At 41.9% G+C, this 18,825-nt stretch overlaps 1 protein-coding gene across 1 annotated transcript in view; it reads left to right on the forward strand.

The window, feature by feature from the left end:
• WDR24 (WD repeat domain 24) overlaps window positions 1-18,825 on the forward strand; it is a 640,974-nt gene that overhangs the window by 383,990 nt on the left and 238,159 nt on the right. The window contains exon 7 of the mRNA XM_044070612.1: window positions 14,367-14,471. Coding sequence (XP_043926547.1) covers window positions 14,367-14,471 — 105 coding nt within the window. The remainder of the gene's footprint in view (window positions 1-14,366; window positions 14,472-18,825) is intronic.

Consider the following 18,825-nt stretch of genomic DNA (forward strand, 5'->3'; position numbering starts at 1 on the left):
TGGGTGGCTGTCAAATAGGATTAAAGTAGTTTTTACTATGTTTTTCTGTGAAAATGTGAATTTTAAAGATTTGTAGTTTTTACCAGCATTTGCTGCTTGTTTTCCCCAGGAAAGAGGCACCATTGTTGGCTTACCTATGGAAAAAAAAAAAACTACCAGTCCCAGGGGTTCATCCTTCTTCCAGCCACAAAAAGAAAAGTTAAGCTAACAGCATTTACCACTGCAGCATGCTGGCAATTTGCCTCATCTGCAAGTGTGTGACTCTGGTCTGAGGTGCAACAAATGGCCACAGCACTGATTTGCTTTATCCCAGATCTCTCTGCAGTAGTACCTACAGCCCCTATGGACCCAAGGTTAATCATGTCCCCTGCAGCTTTTGGGGTCCCCTCAGTGGGCAAGAGAGAGTCACTTTTGTCGGTCCTGGGAGAGGGAACAGGGAAAGCTTCTCTATTGTGTCAGAATGCTGTGCACATCCCTGCTGAAGCTACTGATGCCATTAATAACGTGGTTGGCCTCATTTTTCCTGCCAAAAGGAAATAGAAAACTAAGTGTGTGTCCACTTTTACTGGTCTAGCTAAGGGTTCATTTCAAGCTATTGATCCTTCTTGCAAAGTAGCTCCTGGTAAAAGAAAGAGGGGTATCACTTTTTTTGAAGAGATTCAAGACTCCGAATCTGAACAGGAAGATGAAGGGACTTCTTATTCAGAATCTCCTCAATTTCTGATTCTCTGTGGGGGGGGGGGGGGGGTTCCTTCTCCGAGACTATTGCTAGAATGTGCCATTGTTTTCAGTGGAGAACATTTAGGTTTCTCAGTCCCACTGAAAATACTGTGAATTATTACAGAAGGAATTTACAGAACCTATACCCATTCCTACTGTTCTCTCTGCTTTAGAGGATGCGTGTGTTAACTGCCTGCAGTTTTCCTAAAAGTCATCCAACTGCCCATAAAAAGGCAGATAGGCTGTATAAAGTTTCTCGGTATAAAGTTAATATACTGTTTTCAAATCTGACCCAGCAGCTGTAGCTTTCATTGATTCTATTGCTGCTGAACCCTTAATTTCAATCCTAGTCTTTCTGATAAGGATGGAAAAATTGATAAGTATGGGAAAAAGTGTATACATCTGCAACTCTGATTTTCCGAATTTTGAATTGTCAGGCTCATATGTTAAAGTTTGTTCTGACTAACTATAAAAATTCAAGGATTGTTTATCTGCAGTTTCTTTTTGTGAGGAAAAATCTGCTTTAAGTAATTTAGTTTCTTCTGTTGCACAGGTGACTACTCGTTGTTTAGTGTGTGTATGTCTCTCTAGATATTTCCTCCAGGGCCATGGCCACTGGTACTGTATTGAGGAGGTCTGCATGGCTGCATTCTTAGAATCTCCCAAATTATGTTATTAAAATAAGATTTTAAATTCCCCTCTGGCTAGAGATTTAGTGTTTCCCCCTCTGCTGTAGAGGTGATCAAAAAGTGTGATGAAAGGGTAAGCTGATCCATCCCTAAGATTTTTCAGCCCTCCTTTTCCAAATTTTCTAACTCCTCATCCAGTTTTGACTAAAAGCAGAATAAACCATCTCAACAAAATACAGGTAAACAGGCGTTTAAGAAGAAATGGCAAGGGGGTTCCAAAACGAAGCCTGAACCCTCCCAAAACCAAGGACAGTTTAATTATTCTGTTTAAGAGACCTTATAATCCCCTCCCACCCTGGACCATTTTTTTCTTCCAGGAAAGTCTGAATCTCCATTTTTCTGTTTGGCAGCAGGTAGTTTCAGACAAATGGGTTCTAAAAATCATTCATTAAGGTTACAGATGGGAGTGAAAGGAAATTCCTTCTTTCTAGGGGGTCATTCCTTATCATCCAGATCAGATTCTTTTGTTTCCACTGTTTCTTCATCAGGTGCTGTCTGAAGGAGTGATGGAACCAGGTCCTCCTTCCCAGGTGGGGAAGGGCTTTTTTGTCAAGGATGTTCTTAATGCCAGAGAATGAATATGCATGAAGACCAGTTCTGGATCTTACTATTTCATAAATCTGCTTGTGATGGTGCCCAAATTAAAAAGTGAAGTCAATTTACAACCTGTTACCTTGTCTTCCTCTTTCAAGTTTCCTGATAACATTAGATTGATTTAAAAGATGCTTATCACATCCCTCTTCATCCAGACTTCAAGCATTTCTTAAGGCTTTGTGTGTTTGTATCACATTATCTGTTCTCTGCCTTATGCTTTGGACTATCCACTGCACCAAGAGTGTTCACAAAGTTTCTAGCTCCAGTTGTAGCTTATTACAGGCTATAGGGTATCCACATTTTTCCATATTTATATGACTTGATTATATTTGCATTTTTTTTTTCAAAGTGTCAGGAAACTCTCTCTTAGGTGAGAGATCTCTTACGCAACTGGGATTCCAAGAGAACATTCAAAAGTCTTTCTTGACTCCTTCACAGAGGATTGTGTTCCTGGGATATCAACTAGATGCCTCAGTTTAAAAAGATTTTCTTCCAAAGGAAAAATAAATCTATATCTAGATCTATTTTGAAGGTTTTCCACTCAAACTTTGGTCCCTGCATTTTGGGTCTCATGGCTTCGGTGGTTTTCATGATACCCCTGGCAAGACTCCACATGAGAATGATACAGTGGTGTCTGAAATCTCTTTGGTCCCAACACCACCTTTCATCTTTTCAAATCCTAGTGCTGGAGTTTGTAGGAAGAGCAATCATTTAGTGGAGATAATGGATGTCCTTAAATACAGGTCTCTCCTTCTCACTCCTTGTTCCAAAGCAGTCACCACAGATGCCTCACACTTTGCTTGGGGAGCAGTTTCAGGAGGGATAAAAGTGCAGGGTGTGTGGGACACCAAAGACCGATGCAAGCACGTAAATATCAGGAGAGATACTTGCCCAGATAAAGGCACTCGGCTCTGTGTCATCTTTGGTCCCTGAGACATCTTCAAGTTGTTCCAGACAGTACTATAGTCATGTGGTACATCAACAACCTGGGGGAACCCAGTCATACCCCCTTTGCAGACTAGACGTGTCAGCTTGGGATGTAGCTTCACAGCACAGTCTCACATTGCAGGCATCCTATAGTCCATCAGAGCAAAATTTTGTTGCAGACCAGTTGAACAGGACCAGGCCAGACCCCTTGCGAATGGAAACTAGATCAGGTAGTCTTTCAAGATTTGATCCATCTGTGGGGGGGGTTCCTGAAGTAGACCTCTTTGCCTCCGCTCTGAACAATCAACTGACATTATTCTGTTCCAAGACTTCATGCATGAAAGCCTGGAAGACGGATGCTTTTTCTTTTCCTTGGACCTGAATGTTCCTTTAAGCTTTTACACCCTTTTCCCCTAATGTCCAGGGTACTTCTTAAGATTCAAAAGGAATCTCCCAAGATCATTGTGATGTCTGCCTTCTGGCTGAGGCAACCATGGTTCTCCCTTCTTTTGGAAAGGGCCATGAGCTATTAACACAAGATTCTTTACAGAGTGGATCTCTTCACACAAGAACAGGGGTGTTTGATACATCCTGTTAACAGTCAACTTCACTTGACTGCCTGGATGATAGGGTCTTAACTCCTATTAGGCACCTGTTTTCTGAGGATGTGCAGCAGGTACTAATAGAGGCAAGAAGGCCTGCTACTAGAAAATCATATATTAGCAAATGAGGTTTTCTAGCGTGTGCCAACAACATAACCATCACTCATTCAGATCTAGTTGTTCTCTGGTTTCACAGTATTTGTGTGAGTTACTATCCTATGGCCTTTTGTATTCCTTTATCAAGGTTCATTTATCAGTCATTTCAGCATGTCTACCCATGAATCCTCCAACTTCAGTGCAGTTTCATGTCAAAATGTTGTTTGAACAGGGTTTTGCTCAAGAGGCCTCCAAGTAAACCGGTGGTCCCTCCTTGGGATCTTAATTTTGTGTTAGGGAAATTGGCAGTTGTTCCATTTGAACCATCTAACCTGGCTGACTTAACACTGTTAACACACAAAACAGTTTTACTGAGTTCCAAGCACTAGTCAGCCCTATCTCATTTTCCACATTGACAGGGTTTCTTTGAGAACTAATCCTTTTTTTTTGTACTAAAGTGGTATCCAAGTTTACTTTAAGCCAAACTGTCAATCTCTGTTTTCTTTCCTGAATCTAAAAATGAGGTAGAAAGGATACTCCATCCCCTGGATGTCCACAGGCAATTAATTTGCTATCTTGACAGAACAAAGTCTTTCAGATCTTCACATCAGTTGTTCCTTTCTTGTGAAGGTAAAAAGGGACACCTGTGTCAAAACAGACTATTCCCAAATGATTATCTGGTAGTATTACCTTTTATTATACTCAGCATAACAAAACTATTCAGGCAAGGTCAAGGCCTACTCTACCAGTGCCTTACCTTTATCTATGGCTTTTTGGAAAGGGTTAGATTCTAGAAGCAGCTACTTGGTCATCTGCACATACTTTTACAAAGCAGTATAAGCTTGATTCCTTCTCTAGGTCCTGGTCAGACTTGGTCAGACTTTGCCAGGACCATTCTGCAGGGGCACCTGGACTTTTCTCCTTCCCCCTCCCAAATGTAGTAAGCTATAATAATCTACCTATGTAGCTAAGGCTACTGCAGCAGTGATCAATATGATAAACATAGAACAGTTGTGTAAGTAAACTTGCCATAAAATTAGCTGCTCCATCCCTCTGTTTCCCTTGTTTTTGTAGTGTTTTTTTTACGCCAAGGTGTGGACTTTTATTTTTCATTGTTCAGGTTTTTAGTAACTCTAGATTGAAAAGATGCTTATCACATCCCAGTTCTAAAAAAATCTTCAGTCTTTTTTTAAGATTTGTTTACATCTGGCTTACATTTTCAGTTTTCTGCTTTCCCTTTTGTGCTATCTACAGCTCCAGTGATCTTTACAAAGTGTCTGGCACCAGTAATAGCTCATTGAATTTGCAAGGCATTCACATTTTTCCATTGTAGCTGTCTTGTTTTTGCAGAATGTTTTTCAAAACGTCAGAAATGCTTGGCCTGGTTAAAGGACTTCGTTCTCTGTCTAGACTTCATGGGAAACTTACAGAAGTCTTCTCTCTTTCTCACAGGGTAGTACTTCTGGGATATCGTCTATATATCTCTCATAGGGGCTTTTCTCCCTGGGGACAAAGTAGACCTTAAAAGGAACAGTTTCTAAATTTTGCCACCCAGTCTCTGATCTCACCCGAGGGATATCTCAGGATTCTGAGTTTTATGGTCTCTACAGTTCTCAGAATTTTTCTAGTTAGACTTCACATGAGAGGAATTCAGTGGTTTCTCAAATCTGTTTGGCACCAACACCTACTTTCTTTTCAGATTCCACTGTTAGGGTTTGACAGGGTAGACCAGATGTCCTTCTATTCTCATGTTGCAGTATTCCAAACCCTCGGGCTTTCCTGTCTTGCTACCCAAACGTCCGGCCAGTATACAAAAATCTTCTAGTCACTGCAAGGTACTTGGGACGTCTGACGTTGGCTAAGTGAACATGGGCCATAAAAGTGACGCCTGCACCTACCAGACCTCAGAACTTCTCTGCCACTAGTCGAACATCAGCTGTTCCTGCTGTACCAGCCGTCCAGTCGTCTTTTCAAAGATAAGTACCCTATTGGGGATGTTTTGTCCTTTTGGGTCACTGCATGCCTGTTAATTTCATGTCCTCCAGAAAGGTAAAGTGCAGGTGTGGTCATCAGATCCCCCATAAGGATGCCCATGAGCTTTGCCTTTTCTATTTAGGACCTCTGCACAACCATAAGTACTGCTCCATCTGTCAGGCCTTCATCCCAAAAACCTTATGTAGTCGTCTGCACACCTTTAACATTTATTTAGAAAATCGGTGCCTTGCTCTTAGTTTTAGCTATGGCAGGGCCATCCAGTCAGCCCATAGAGCCACCCAAGAAAAAGGCCAAAGTTGCTAGGCCTGAATCAGTTGCTGGACCCCCTCCATCCAACATCCCTCCTGTGGCTGACGTTAGCCTGGTGGAATGTTCGGTCACTGCAGATATGGGTACAGAGGATACTGCTGAGGAAGCCGCAGAACCAAGAGAGGAAGGCAAATCCTCAGAGGTAATGCAGACATTGGCTACTGGTGGTGAGTAGGCACCTTGGCTTGTACCGTTGGCCCAGACTGGTCCTTCCACAACTGAAGATGTTACCAAACCTAGGCCTACCTTGGCCCCTACACCCTCTAGGCCTTCGCTGAAATGAAAACAGGAAACAAAGCATGTTTCTTCTCCTGTACAGAGCCAGCCAGACTGGCAGGCATTTTTTCAGAGCCTTTTCAATGCTTTTATGGCTCTTAGGCCTGCCACACCCTCATCCTCTGCTGTGGCTCTCCCGGTCTTTAGCTCTAGGCTTCAGGCTTAAGATATTTCTCAACCTGAAGCTGAGGACTTCTCTGACTCCTCTTCAGAGGATTCTCTGCCCTATGTCTCCCAGTTACCATCTCCCTTTGGTTATGGTTCCCCAGAGGAAGAATTTGCTGAGAGAGATTCTCCAGGTGAGGATCTCACCTTTGGGAAGACCATTTCCAAAATGAGGGCATTCTTTAAGTGGGATTCCACTGAGATGACAGAAGTTTAGAAAAGATATTATGAACTTATACAAATGGACACTCCTGCTCCCTCAGCTATACCTTCAATCTTGCCAGATTTTATGGATGGTTTTAATGCAGCCTCTGTGAATCCTGATTCACAGCCCCCTGCCCCTCAAAGGACTGACAGATTCTACAAGGTCCCTGAGTGGGCCAAATTTCTTATTAAATGCCCTGTAGCAGACTCTGGCACTGTATCAGTTTCAGCTAATAAGCCCTCAAAACTGCTTCCATCCACCTCACTTCTCCCTACAGATAAAGACAGCAAGGCCATGGAGTGCCTTGGAAAAAAGGTTTATACCTCAGCTACCCTGGTATTCAGGGCAATAAACTGTGAAACTCGTCAAAATATGCCCCAGCCCTTTTAGGTCAAGCCACTAAGCTCCTGAATGAGATCCCAGACTCACCTGCTCTCCTGCTAAGACACAGATTTCCAGCCTTATATCCTTGTCTTCTCAGGTCACTGGGTATTCCATTAGGTGCAACTATGATGCAGCCAAAGCTTCTGCCAGGTCTGCTGCATCTGCCTCAGTCCTGAGAAGATATTCCTGGCTACGGTTACAGCCCTTACCTGATGATATTAGGGCAAAAATATTGGATGCACCCTGGATAACTCTGCTCTCTTTGGCACAAAGGTGGCTGAGCTGTTCAATTCTCTACAATAGAAGGGGAAGGAGTTTACAAGACCTGAAGCACCTGTCTGTTTCTCCTGTCTCCAAATTCCACAGGAATTACCCCTCAAAAACTCAATTTATAAGGAAACATTTAGCTCCTCCTTCTCCTGCCAGAGGCAGAAAGAGCACCATGAAGTTACAAACTCCTTTGAGGCCTGCTCTGGCTCCAGCCCAGAAGCCTCAGTTTCAGGACAGGGCAGGTAGTCTTTGACTACCTGCCATTACTGAACAAACCCCTCGATTCCACCCCCCCTTTCCCTAAGACTCTTCACTGTCTCCCTGTTTGGAAAAACATTACCTCAGACAGGTGGGTCTTGTTCATCATAGAAAAGGATTATTTCATGACCTGGATCACAATACCTTCCTCAAGAGTATTCCACAGCCATGCAAAGAGCAGCTTTCCTTTTTTCAGCCAGTTATAGACAGCCTTATTGCCCAAGGAACAATTATGTCTGTCCCTATGACAGAAAAGGGAAAGGGTTTCTATTCCAGACTCTCTTTCTAGTTCCAAGAAAAGATGGTCCCTGGAGACCAATCCTAGATCTGTCCCACCCGAGTTTTTCCCTGCAAGTACCCACCTTTTGAATGCTACTCTGCAGACCCTCTTTCCCTTAAATTTACCTCAGGGATTCCTTGCCACCTTGGACATCAGTGATGCCTACCTGCACATCCCTATAAGGCCCAATTATAGGAGATACTATGCTTCTGTGTGGGCTCCTTACATTTTCAGTTCTCTGCCTTGTCCTTTGGACTTTCTACAGCACCAAGGGTCTTCACCAGGTTCTTGGCACCAGTGATTGCCTTCTGCAGGACTTAAGGGATTCAAATATTCCCTTACCTGGACAACCTTCTGATCCAAGCAGACTGTTCAAAATCCTTGCTATGCCATCTACAAACAGTAATATCAGTCCTGCAAGCACTGAGTTGCAAGATAAACTTCCCCAAGTCCAACCAGAACTCCTATCAGGACGAGATCTTCCTGGGATCCAGGGTAAGGATAGATGTCATGAGGGCCTTTCTGCCTCCTCATAAGGTGGGAAACTTAAGGCAGTACCTGCTCTCTGTACTTCGGCAGTCTTTACTTTCAGGCAGTACCTCAGATGTCTGTCTAAGTCATATGGCATCAGCTATTCCCATGTTGCCACTGGCAAGGCTCCACATGAGGAAGTTACAATGGTAATTAAGGTCTATATGGACACAGCACTTTCACCCCCTAGAGTACAAAATCCTCTTCCTACCTTGTCTCAGGAAAGAGATTCTCTGGTGGTTGAATCAAGTCACTTCAAACCCAGGACTGCCCTTACAGGCCTTTGCCAGTACGAGAGATGTACACGGATGCCTCAGATCTGGGATGGGGAGCAGCCAAGGGTTCCCTAAGAGTCCAAGGCACCTGGTCAGACTCCATCAGACAGGACCATATCAATATCAGAGAGATGAGAGCAATTCTTCTGGCCCTGACGGCCTTCCAACATATGCTGAAGCAGGGCCCCCTAAAAGTGTTCACAGAAAACACTACAATTCTGTGGTATGTGAACAAGCAGGGGGGAACAAAATCCTATTTGCTATGCAGACTAGCTGCCCAAGTCTGGGAGCTTGCCACACAACTGGGAGTCATGCTGCAGGCAGTGTATAGCCCTTCGGAGCAGAACACCCAGGCAGATACCTTGAGCAGGTCTATGTCACAGTCTCATGAATGGATGCTCCACAAGGATGTGTTCTTGAATATAGTCCACAAATGGGGTACACCTCAGATAGATCTGTTTGCCTCCCCTCAGAACAGACAACTTCCATCATTTTGCACCAGGCTACCCAGTCCTCTGGCAAGGGCAACAGACCCCTTCTCACTCTCTTGGAAGGGAATGCTTCTGTATACATTCCCCCTTCAGAAAGTCCTAATGAAAATCCAGCAATACAAGCCAAAAATCTTGTTGGTGACTCCTTTTTGGCCAAGACAGCATTGATTCCCCTCCTTCTGCATTTAGCCAGGGGTAATCACCACAAATTACCTCACAGAGTGGACCTTCTCACACAGGACAAGGGATCACTAATCCAACCCACCTGCAATCTCTGAACCTTACTCTGTGGGTTACAGAATTCTGATCTTACAGACACCTTTACAATGAGTCCTGCAGGAGGCCAGGAAACCTAATACTAGGAGGTCTTATTTGTCTAAATGGAAAAGATTCTCCATATGGTGTCGACAAAGACAGTTGGACCCTTTTCAGGATGATGTTCCCTTGGTACTGTCATACCTTTGTGAACTCTTGCAAACAGAGTTGGTGTACTCCTCTGTTAAAGCCCACCTTGCTGTTATTTCAGCTTGTCTGCTTCTGGACCCACTTTGGCATCTCAGTTGCCTGCAAAGTTATTACTAAAGTGAGTGCTGCATCTCAAGCCCCCCCCCCCCAGGAATCCATCCCACCCCTGTGGGACCTGAATTGTGTTTTAGAGAAGCTCACAGTGGCCCCTTTTGAACCAGCTTTTAAGGCCTTTCTAAAACACTGCACTCAGAAAACAGTACTAGTAGTTTTGACATCAGCCAGGAGAGTGTCAGAGCTACAGGCAGTCATGGCTATTCCCCCTTTCCTCACCTTTCATAAGGACAGGGTAACTCTTAGGACCAACTCTTCCTTCATGCCCAAAGTAGTCAAGGAGTTATCCTTAAACCAAGCTATTCACCTTCCCACTTTCTTTCCTCATCCTCAGAATGACAATGAGAAAATCTTATACTCCCTTGATGTGCACAAGACAGCTTATGTTTTACCTTGACAGGACCAAGTCTATCAGGAAATCAGACCATTTGTTTGTCTCCTTTCATCCCAGGGTTCTGGGCAAAGCAGTGACAAAGCAGATCATTTCTGCCTGGATTTCTACGGCAATTTCTTTCTGTTATACATACCATGGAAAAGCCTTATGATCTAAGATTAAAGCACACTTCACTGGGGCTATGACTTCATCTGGGGCTTTCTTTAAAGGGCTGGACACTGCCTTCATTTTAGAGGCAGCTACATGGACCTCTGTCCACACCTTTACCAAACATTATAGATTGGATCACATTTTCAAATCCAGGGCTGGATTTGCAAGGGTAATCCTTCATGGATTCCTAGAAAATAGTTCCAAGCCTCCACCCTCTTCTTCCCTTTGAGCTTTGGCACTCACCCAAGGGTTTAGAATACTGCAACATGAGAATAGAAGGACTTAAAATAGTTGTGTAACATCTTACCATACCCATAGATGTCCTTCACTTCCATGTTGCAGTATTTCTTCCCTCCCTCCTTTCCCCTTTTTCCATTGAACTGCCCCTTCTTGGATGGCACTGGACTTGCACAGTTATCCTGAGACTGGGGTGCTCATTTCTGAGGTCTGGTACATGCAGATGTCACATTTATAGCCCACATTCCCTTAGCCAACATCAGAGTTCTCACGTACCCTGCAGTGACGAGAAACTTTTGTATACTGGCTGGACGTTTGGGTAGCACGAGAGAAAAACCCAAGGGTTTGGAATACTGCAACATGGAGGAGAGGGACATCTATGGTTATGGTGAGATTTTACAGAACTATTCTTTATTTCTGAGACTAGGTATCGCTTTTTCCATTCTTGCTCCTACCCAGTCTTTGCTTGGAGAGCTGTGTCCATGGGGGTGAAATTTCAGTGTCTGTGGAACAAATTGGACAACCTACATCACATAAATATTAAATAAGTGATGGCAATAGTAAATGTTTCCAAATGTATAAGTCATCTTTGGACTCCAGGACCTTTGCTAGTAATCACAGTCAACACCACAGTGAATGTGGTACATATATACACAGAAGGAACCAGACCTTACCCCTCTGTAGACTATCTGTAGTAGACTGGGAAATAGCAACTCAGCTCAATCTTTCTCTTCAGATTACCTACATTTCTTCAGAGCAAAACATTTTAGCAGGTAAGCTGAGCAGGATGAGGACAAACTCTCACAAATGGAAATGGAATCTGGTGGTCTTTCAGGAACTGATCAAACTCTGGGGAACTCCTCACTTAGATCTGTTTGCCTCCATTCACATCAGACAGTTAAAGAAGTCCTGCTCTAGAACTCCTTGCAAATAGGTGCGGGAGACAGATATCTTCTCATTGCCATGAAGGAGAATGTTCTTGTACATCTTTCTACCCTTTCCTTTGATATTCAGGGTCATTCAAAAGATTCATACCCCATAGGTAATTGTGGTGACTGCCTTTTGGCCCAGGCAGCAGCAGTTAACATTTATTTTCAAAATGGTCAAGGGAAATTGCCACATGATTCCTCACAGACTGGATTTACTCTCACAAGACAGGGGTTGTCTGATGCACCTCAACTTGAAACACTTTCAATTGACTGCCTGGATGGTAGTTTTAATATCTTTTATGTGACTGTTTTCTGACGGCTTGCAGCAGGTATTAAAGGAGGCTAAAAAAACTGCTTCTCCAAAATCATATATGGGTAAGTGGTAGAGTTTCTAGTTGGTGCCAAACTAAATACCAGGACCCTTGTAAGGCCCAATGCCTTTGATTCTCAAGTATTTGTGTGAGTTATCATCTGGCCTTTCTTACTCTTCTATCCAGATTCACCCTTCAAACATGTCTGTTTTTCTTCCTCTGAATACCCCCTTTCTACCCAGTCTTAAGTAAACCAGTTTTAGAAAAGGATTCTTTGTCTGACATTGAGAAGACAGGTAGCTCGTCCTTGGAATCTCAGTTTTGTTCTAGAGAAAATTACACTTTTTCCACTTGAACCAACTTTTTAGGATACATCCAAGTTCTTAATTTGGAAAACAGCATTCCTCATTACTCTGACCTCTGCGAGAAGAGCGTCTGTGTCACAGACTCTTATGTTGAGTTAGCCTTATCTCTTTTTTTTCCGTAAGGATAGGGTATCTTTGAGAACAAATCCTTCATTTATATTTAAAATGGTTTTGGAGTTTACATTTAGTCAGTTTATCCATCTGTCTTTCCAGATCCAAAAAATAGGGGAGAAAGGATTTTGCATACTTTGGATGAATGCCTGCATACACATATTATATTGACAGGACCAAACCTTTCAGGAGTTCAGATCAACTGTTTCTTTGCTATGAAGGTAAGAAAAAGGGACAGTTAGTGTCAAAACCATTCTGTTTTTGCAGCAGAAGAGATATAGATCCCTAGACCAAACATTTCTGATGCCATTTGACTTTGTAATATGCAGTAAATCCATCGGTATTGGGTCGGAAGATGCCTTGTATGCAGACACAGGTCACCTCTCAGCAGTCTGTAAGATACGGATTATAGTGACAGGGCTTTGAGTAGGTCCATTTTGTATCCTTTTTAATAAGGTATCTCTGTGGGCATTTCAGTTGTTGCATGTGTCTTGACAGATGCATGCCAAAAGGGACATTATACTCCATGATTCCTAATGAGGGCTCAGTGTAGGGGGACAGAGACATCCATAGATGTAGACACAGTCCCTTTGTTTGTACACTTTGCAATATAGAAGGTTCTTATGACGATGGGCACACGTTGGTCAAAAGTAGTGTCACTATACACATAAGTTCCCAAACCCTGAACAACTGGGTCTTCTCTTACTGGCATTTTGTCATGTTAGTGTGTTAGGTTCATGGGTAGATGACTTTCCAAAGGCTACAGTAATTAATTTTTTGGCATTTAGCTTCAGCCCTTGATTTTGGCACCGGTTGTTTATTTGGGGCAAACTTTCCTGCAGGATGACTAAGTCATTTGGGGATTCAGTGACTGCTCCTAGCTTGCAGTCACCTACAAACTTAGTAGCCAGAGCCCTTTGGCATTGGCTTTAACTTCAGAAAGGTTGATGCCAAATAGGAGAGGTTCCATCACGTCTTTGGCTTGGGGTAGCTGTTTTAGCCTCAAACTTGGCTTTGGTGTATTTTCTTAAGCTCCTGAGTTGTTTATTTCAGTGATAATGGTTAAGGTGTTTTCCGTATAAACACAAGGTGCAGGGTTTGAGTCTCACAAGGGATAATTGGCTAGGTGTAAAATGGCTTGCAAGGCCAGTTAGCCTAGTACTAATCTATGAACCTATCTATGAGGGCCCTAACATTCTGTGAATTACTCTTCTTACTTTTGGTCAAAATTCTTTTCCTATTATTCTAAAACTTGTTGATATTATGGTTCAAACCATGTGGGTTTGTTTTGGTCTGTGCTTGTTCCAACCGGATACAGCTGCATCTGTGCTTCATCAATATCATATCATACCATACTGGTATGGTGTGGTGCTATAAATTTCCATGTCTTCAGTGAAGTTAACTGGGTTTGGTGGGGATTTGAAGCTTGCCAATTTATCACATAGGAGTAGACAGTTTTGGAAGGGATCTCTGCTTTCAATTGTATTTCAAAGGAGACTGCTTTATGGTCAGACCTAATAAGGGACGAAGATGCGCAAGAGGTTGTAGATGGGGTAAATGCCCCCCCATATTGGTAAGGACAAGACCCAAATTGTTATTCCCCCCTAGTGTGTACTCTGTCAGTACAAATGCTCTGGAACAATTGGACAAAGTCCAGTAATCTCTGTGCTTGTGCATTAGTGGTGTTGGTTTCCTAGTATATATTTGGATCACCTTTATCCATCAGAAGATGGCCAACATTAACACTTTATACATCCAGTTGTCTAATCCTGACGGTTTAAAAAGATATAGCAAGCAGTGTTTCATTATTACATGATGTTTACTGGGTTTGTTCTTATTTTTATTGGAATATCTGGTTTATTCTTCTTTTTAATTGTGATACCTGCACATGTGAGCATGTATTTCATTTAGTAACTTTCACTGTTTTGATAATTTGTTGCTATTAACTTTTGATTTTATGCTACTTGTTGGTTTCTTCCTAATAAACTAGGTTCTCTGGTGAAACTGCATTTGTGCCAACCACACAATTTTCTACTAGCTGAATAACCTGAACAGTAAAAAGTATACAGTAATAGTTAGCACCTGAATGTACAATGTCTGCCACCCTGCACCATCTTGTAATTTTTACAAGCTTGGTACGTTAGATGAGGTGCAACAGTGTAAACAGGTAAATGAATGCACTGCAGGACTGGTTACTTAATCTTTTCTCCTTTATTCCTTCAGAGAATGAGGATTCCGATGGCAGTGATGTTCCAGTGGATTACATTCTGGGAGATGTAGATGGGGATGAAGATGAGTTGTATGTGATGGATCATGAAAACCCACACAGTAAGTGTTTTTGATAGACTTCTTAGATTGTGCCCATATGCAATGATGTGCAGCATGTATTCCAAGTATGTAGTGATTGGCCTGGATAGCCATGCTGCAGAAGGAAAGATTACTTAACTTGATGTGAGTGGGTGTACTTACAAAGGAAAGCAGTGTCACTTCAGTGGTTGGAACTGTTCTTTAAGATTCTTCCAGCCTCTAGTGATGGCACTCCACACATTTTTTAATGGAAGGGATACAGTTTTCTGTTTAGAAAGAAATTTAAAAAATGTCAAGTTTTCTGTAAGTTTTGATTACCTTATCACTCACACTAAATAGCTAAGTAAACTTACTATTAGTAATATTCATCAAAGATAACTGCATGCAATGTTTTAAAAAGTGGCGAGAAAACAAAGTATTCAGTGATAACTCCAGTAACAAATGGATAAGATGGGCATGAGCAGATTCTGATATTTGAGTTTGGGAGTGTCATCTTCAGTACTAAAGCTAACAGGAATTAGCCCAGCATCTAAAACTTTCTCTGGCAACCTGGCCCATTTCACGTGTAATGCTGTGTGCCTAGGGACCTATCTGTAGATTTCTTCTGCCTTGTTTGTTACAGTCACTTCTAAAAACATTCCCTGACTACCAGGTTTACTTGCAGTTTTGAGTGTAGTTTCAGATTTTCTTATTGAGATTTTCATTGAATTAACTTATTCTATTCCATCTGTTTCTGACTTACCAGTCTTCAATTTCGAAGTCAGTATTTACTACTTTGGTATGTGTGTTCCACCTCCCTTTGGTATTTGCCATTTTCTTCTTGTTGGGGCTATTATTTGCAGATGCTTTTATTTTCTTTGATGTACATTTTGGTCAGGAATGTATAAAACAGGGCACCTTAGTTGGGGAATATTCCTTACTGTGCGCATCTGCTCTTTACAGCCAGAGTTTTTTGTGTGTTACTTTCTTGGTGAGAAAATCCATTCAAGTGCTGTTTTGTTAATGTGACTTATTTTGGAGGATGACAAACCACAATTGTTATGTTTTCTGTTCCTTTTTATTTATTTATGATTTTGCTGGTAACAATTGCGTTTTGTTAAAGTTACACTTTTTTTCTCTTATTTGGCCCCTAATCTGCCCTGTTTAGGCTTTTGTGTCAGTTTCAACTGTATAATAGCTTAGCTCCAGGAATTCCTTTTTTGGTCTGACTACCATTGGTTTCAACCTCCATGTTAACTTTTACCTCATTTCCATGTTGAACATCTGTCGTATATGTCATAAGTGTTCATTTTCATTTGGTTTTATATCAAATGTGAATCGACTAATAAGAGTTGACCCTTAGTGACATTGATTTCCATGTTGACTTCATCTTCTGTTTTAGGAAAAGTCATATTGTAGGAATGAACTCTTTGTGTTAAACTCTATGTTGACTTTGACTTCTGTTTTGGGTCTGTCAGATGTCTGGCAGGGTTGACCATTATTGGTGTTGTGGGTCTGTCAGATGTCTGGCAGGGTTGACCATTATTGGTGTTGGCATCCATGTTGACTTTGACCCCATTCTCAGTTTGAACGTCAGACATCTAATTTGCAAGGATCAACTTTAGTCATTCTTTTGATCTGTGCCATTTCCATCCCAGTGAGACGTTGAGGCCTTTTTTTGATACCTGGTGTGAATTGTTAGGTTTGGAGTCAACAATGTTGGCACCAAAGCCATTGTGTTGCAGTGCATAACCAAGGATTGAGCTAATATTGAGGGTGATGGTTAGACTCAAGGAAGAATCTGTTTCAAAACCTTGACCTTGAGTACCTCAGCTTATCTGATCAAAATCAACTGTTTGTGGAGTGTATTATTTCAAGCCAAGTGCATTTTTCTATGGTTTTCTCTCACCTCTGCTACAAGCATTTCCATGCAGACTTTCAGACGTCTTTCCTTTCATCCATCTACAACCCCTTTTTCCCATGTTTGCACATGGGGTTTGGGTGTCAAATCAACAGTGACAGTCATCAAGTGTCAATGTTCACACCACCGGGTAGCTAGCCCTGCCACAGTTTTTCTTCCATATCACACACATGCATGCACGCTCATACCTACAGGAAATTTAGTATGTCCAGTCCACCTACTGCATATCTTTGAAATGTGGAAGGAACTTGGAGTACCCAGAGAAAAAACACCTACACATGGAGACTCTTCACAGAAGACACTCCAGCTGGAATCGAACCAGATAACTTCTTGCAGTGAGGTGACATTGCTACCTGGTGTGCTACTGTGCTGGCCACCATAATGAAACCATCCTGCACAAAGGTTGTTATACCCATGTTATTTATGTAGGCTTCCTATGAAACTCCCTTTTCAACTTGGTAACCTTGCTGTCAAAATAAATAAGAAAGGTACCTATATGTGAACATAAGATATGGGCTTTATAATCATGTCATCTCATTCAGAGCCTGCACTTGATTAGCTTCGGGAGATGTTGTAACAGTGCATACAAGATCTCCAACCCTCTTTTTTTTAATCTTTCCACAAGTAGCATGTAGTTATCACTCTGCAAGTTATACCAGAAAATAGTTTGTGTTTTATTTTTTTTATTTATTTAGTTTTTGATGACTTAGTCTGATTCCCTGTATGCCTTGAATTAAGGTATTTTACCAGTTCCAGGACCACCTACCACCACTACTCATGTTGAATCCACAGGTAGAACTGGTATTATCAGCTTAAGACTAACATTAAGTAGTGTACAATCTCCATGTCACATGATATCAGATTCTACACACTCCTTACAACTTGCAGGTATAGCACTAGCTTACCTTTAGTCTTCCACCAACTTAAGGAGCAGAAAAAAAATCTTTAAAATGTTTTCTGGAGAACAAGTGCTTTAAAAAGTTGGCGCTTGAGACAATGGGAACTGAATCCGTTTCTTTAGACCTCCCCCTTATAGAAATAAATAAAAAAGCTATTAAAGAGGCATCTTAAGAATCTCTGACTTCACCATTTTTTCTACAGTTTACGTTTGATATGTCTGTTGAAGTGCTTCCGAAACCATCTGTCTGTCTGATTCCCCTGGTCCCATTGGGACATCTCTTCAGGAAGCCACTAAGGCCCAAGAGTTACACATGGCAAGGCAGGCTGTACCAGGCTGTTGCTGAAAAGGCAGAATGTAAGATTATTATCTCTGAGGGTGAGGGAGGTATTCTGCAGGTTTTGCTGTAAAAGGATGGTGCAAAATTTTTGAAGGTCAGGCCTTTACATGCTATTCCTGAAACCTTAAGGATGGAGACCACTCTAAAAAGCAAAATATTTGTAATCACCTTCAACACCTTCAATACAAAAAGCTTCTCAAGGAGTCTATTGTAAGAGAAAAAAAGATCCTCCTGTTTCTCAGCAGGAGCGGTTCTTTCTGGTTCAGATGTTGAGGGTCTAGACTGTGTTTCCTAGTTATCCTTCCCCACTCCTTGTGAGTTTGAAATGGAAAAAAAAATCTCTCCACCCCAAGAAGAAATTTCCTTTGTAGATAGCACATTCTAAAACCAAGAAATATTTCAAATGAGGAGGATAAGGAAATTTCAAAATCTCAGAAGAGAACTTATGACTTATTGGGTATGGATTCTCCTAGATCAGTAGCCATTTTCCCAGTTTTAGGGGCTTTAGAGGATGCTTTTGCCTCTGATTTTCTATATTCCCAATTCCTGCACCCAAGAAACCGGACAGATTTTACACCCTGGGACACCTGGATGTCTTTATGGAAACCTTATGCCAGACCCTGTTATTTCTTTTGATGGGGACGGATCATCGAAGACCTTTTCTGCATCTAACCTTGCTCCAAATTACAAAAATAGCCATTTTTTGACATGTTAGGAAACAAAAAGGTCTCTACATCCTCCACTCTGGCATTTAGAGCCATTAGCTGCCAGATATACGTGTCCAGGTATCTTTTATCTCATTTTGCTAAAACACAGCACTCTTTAGCTTCTCTACTAAGGTCTGACATTGTCTTCCCTATTAGACATGGCTAAGTCTGCCTCATAGGTCACTTGGTATTATATTAAATGTACTTTGCTACACAGTGGATGCTATGTCTAGGGCTGCTGCCACTGGTATTGTAATGTGCAGGAATGCATGGATCAGACTGCAAAATGTACTGATGTTAAAGCTCACTTGTGTAATGCTCCTCTTGAGAGAGACCACGTGTTTGGCAGAAGTGGAAGAAAGAGGTAAGTTTATGCTAGGAGTCCAGTAACTCTTCTTGTCAAGCTTCCTATTGAAATATCAAGACTCTGCTTGCCAAGTCTCAAATACAGAAGAAGAAAAAATATCGCTCTTCTCCTTTAAACTTTTTTTTTTGTAGGGGATATGCCCTCTTACATCCCCAGTGGTGGG

The sequence above is a fragment of the Protopterus annectens genome, chromosome 4.part1 (genome assembly GCF_019279795.1).
Source record: "Protopterus annectens isolate FY-2018-M chromosome 4.part1, PAN1.0, whole genome shotgun sequence".
Lineage (NCBI taxonomy): Eukaryota > Metazoa > Chordata > Ceratodontiformes > Protopteridae > Protopterus > Protopterus annectens.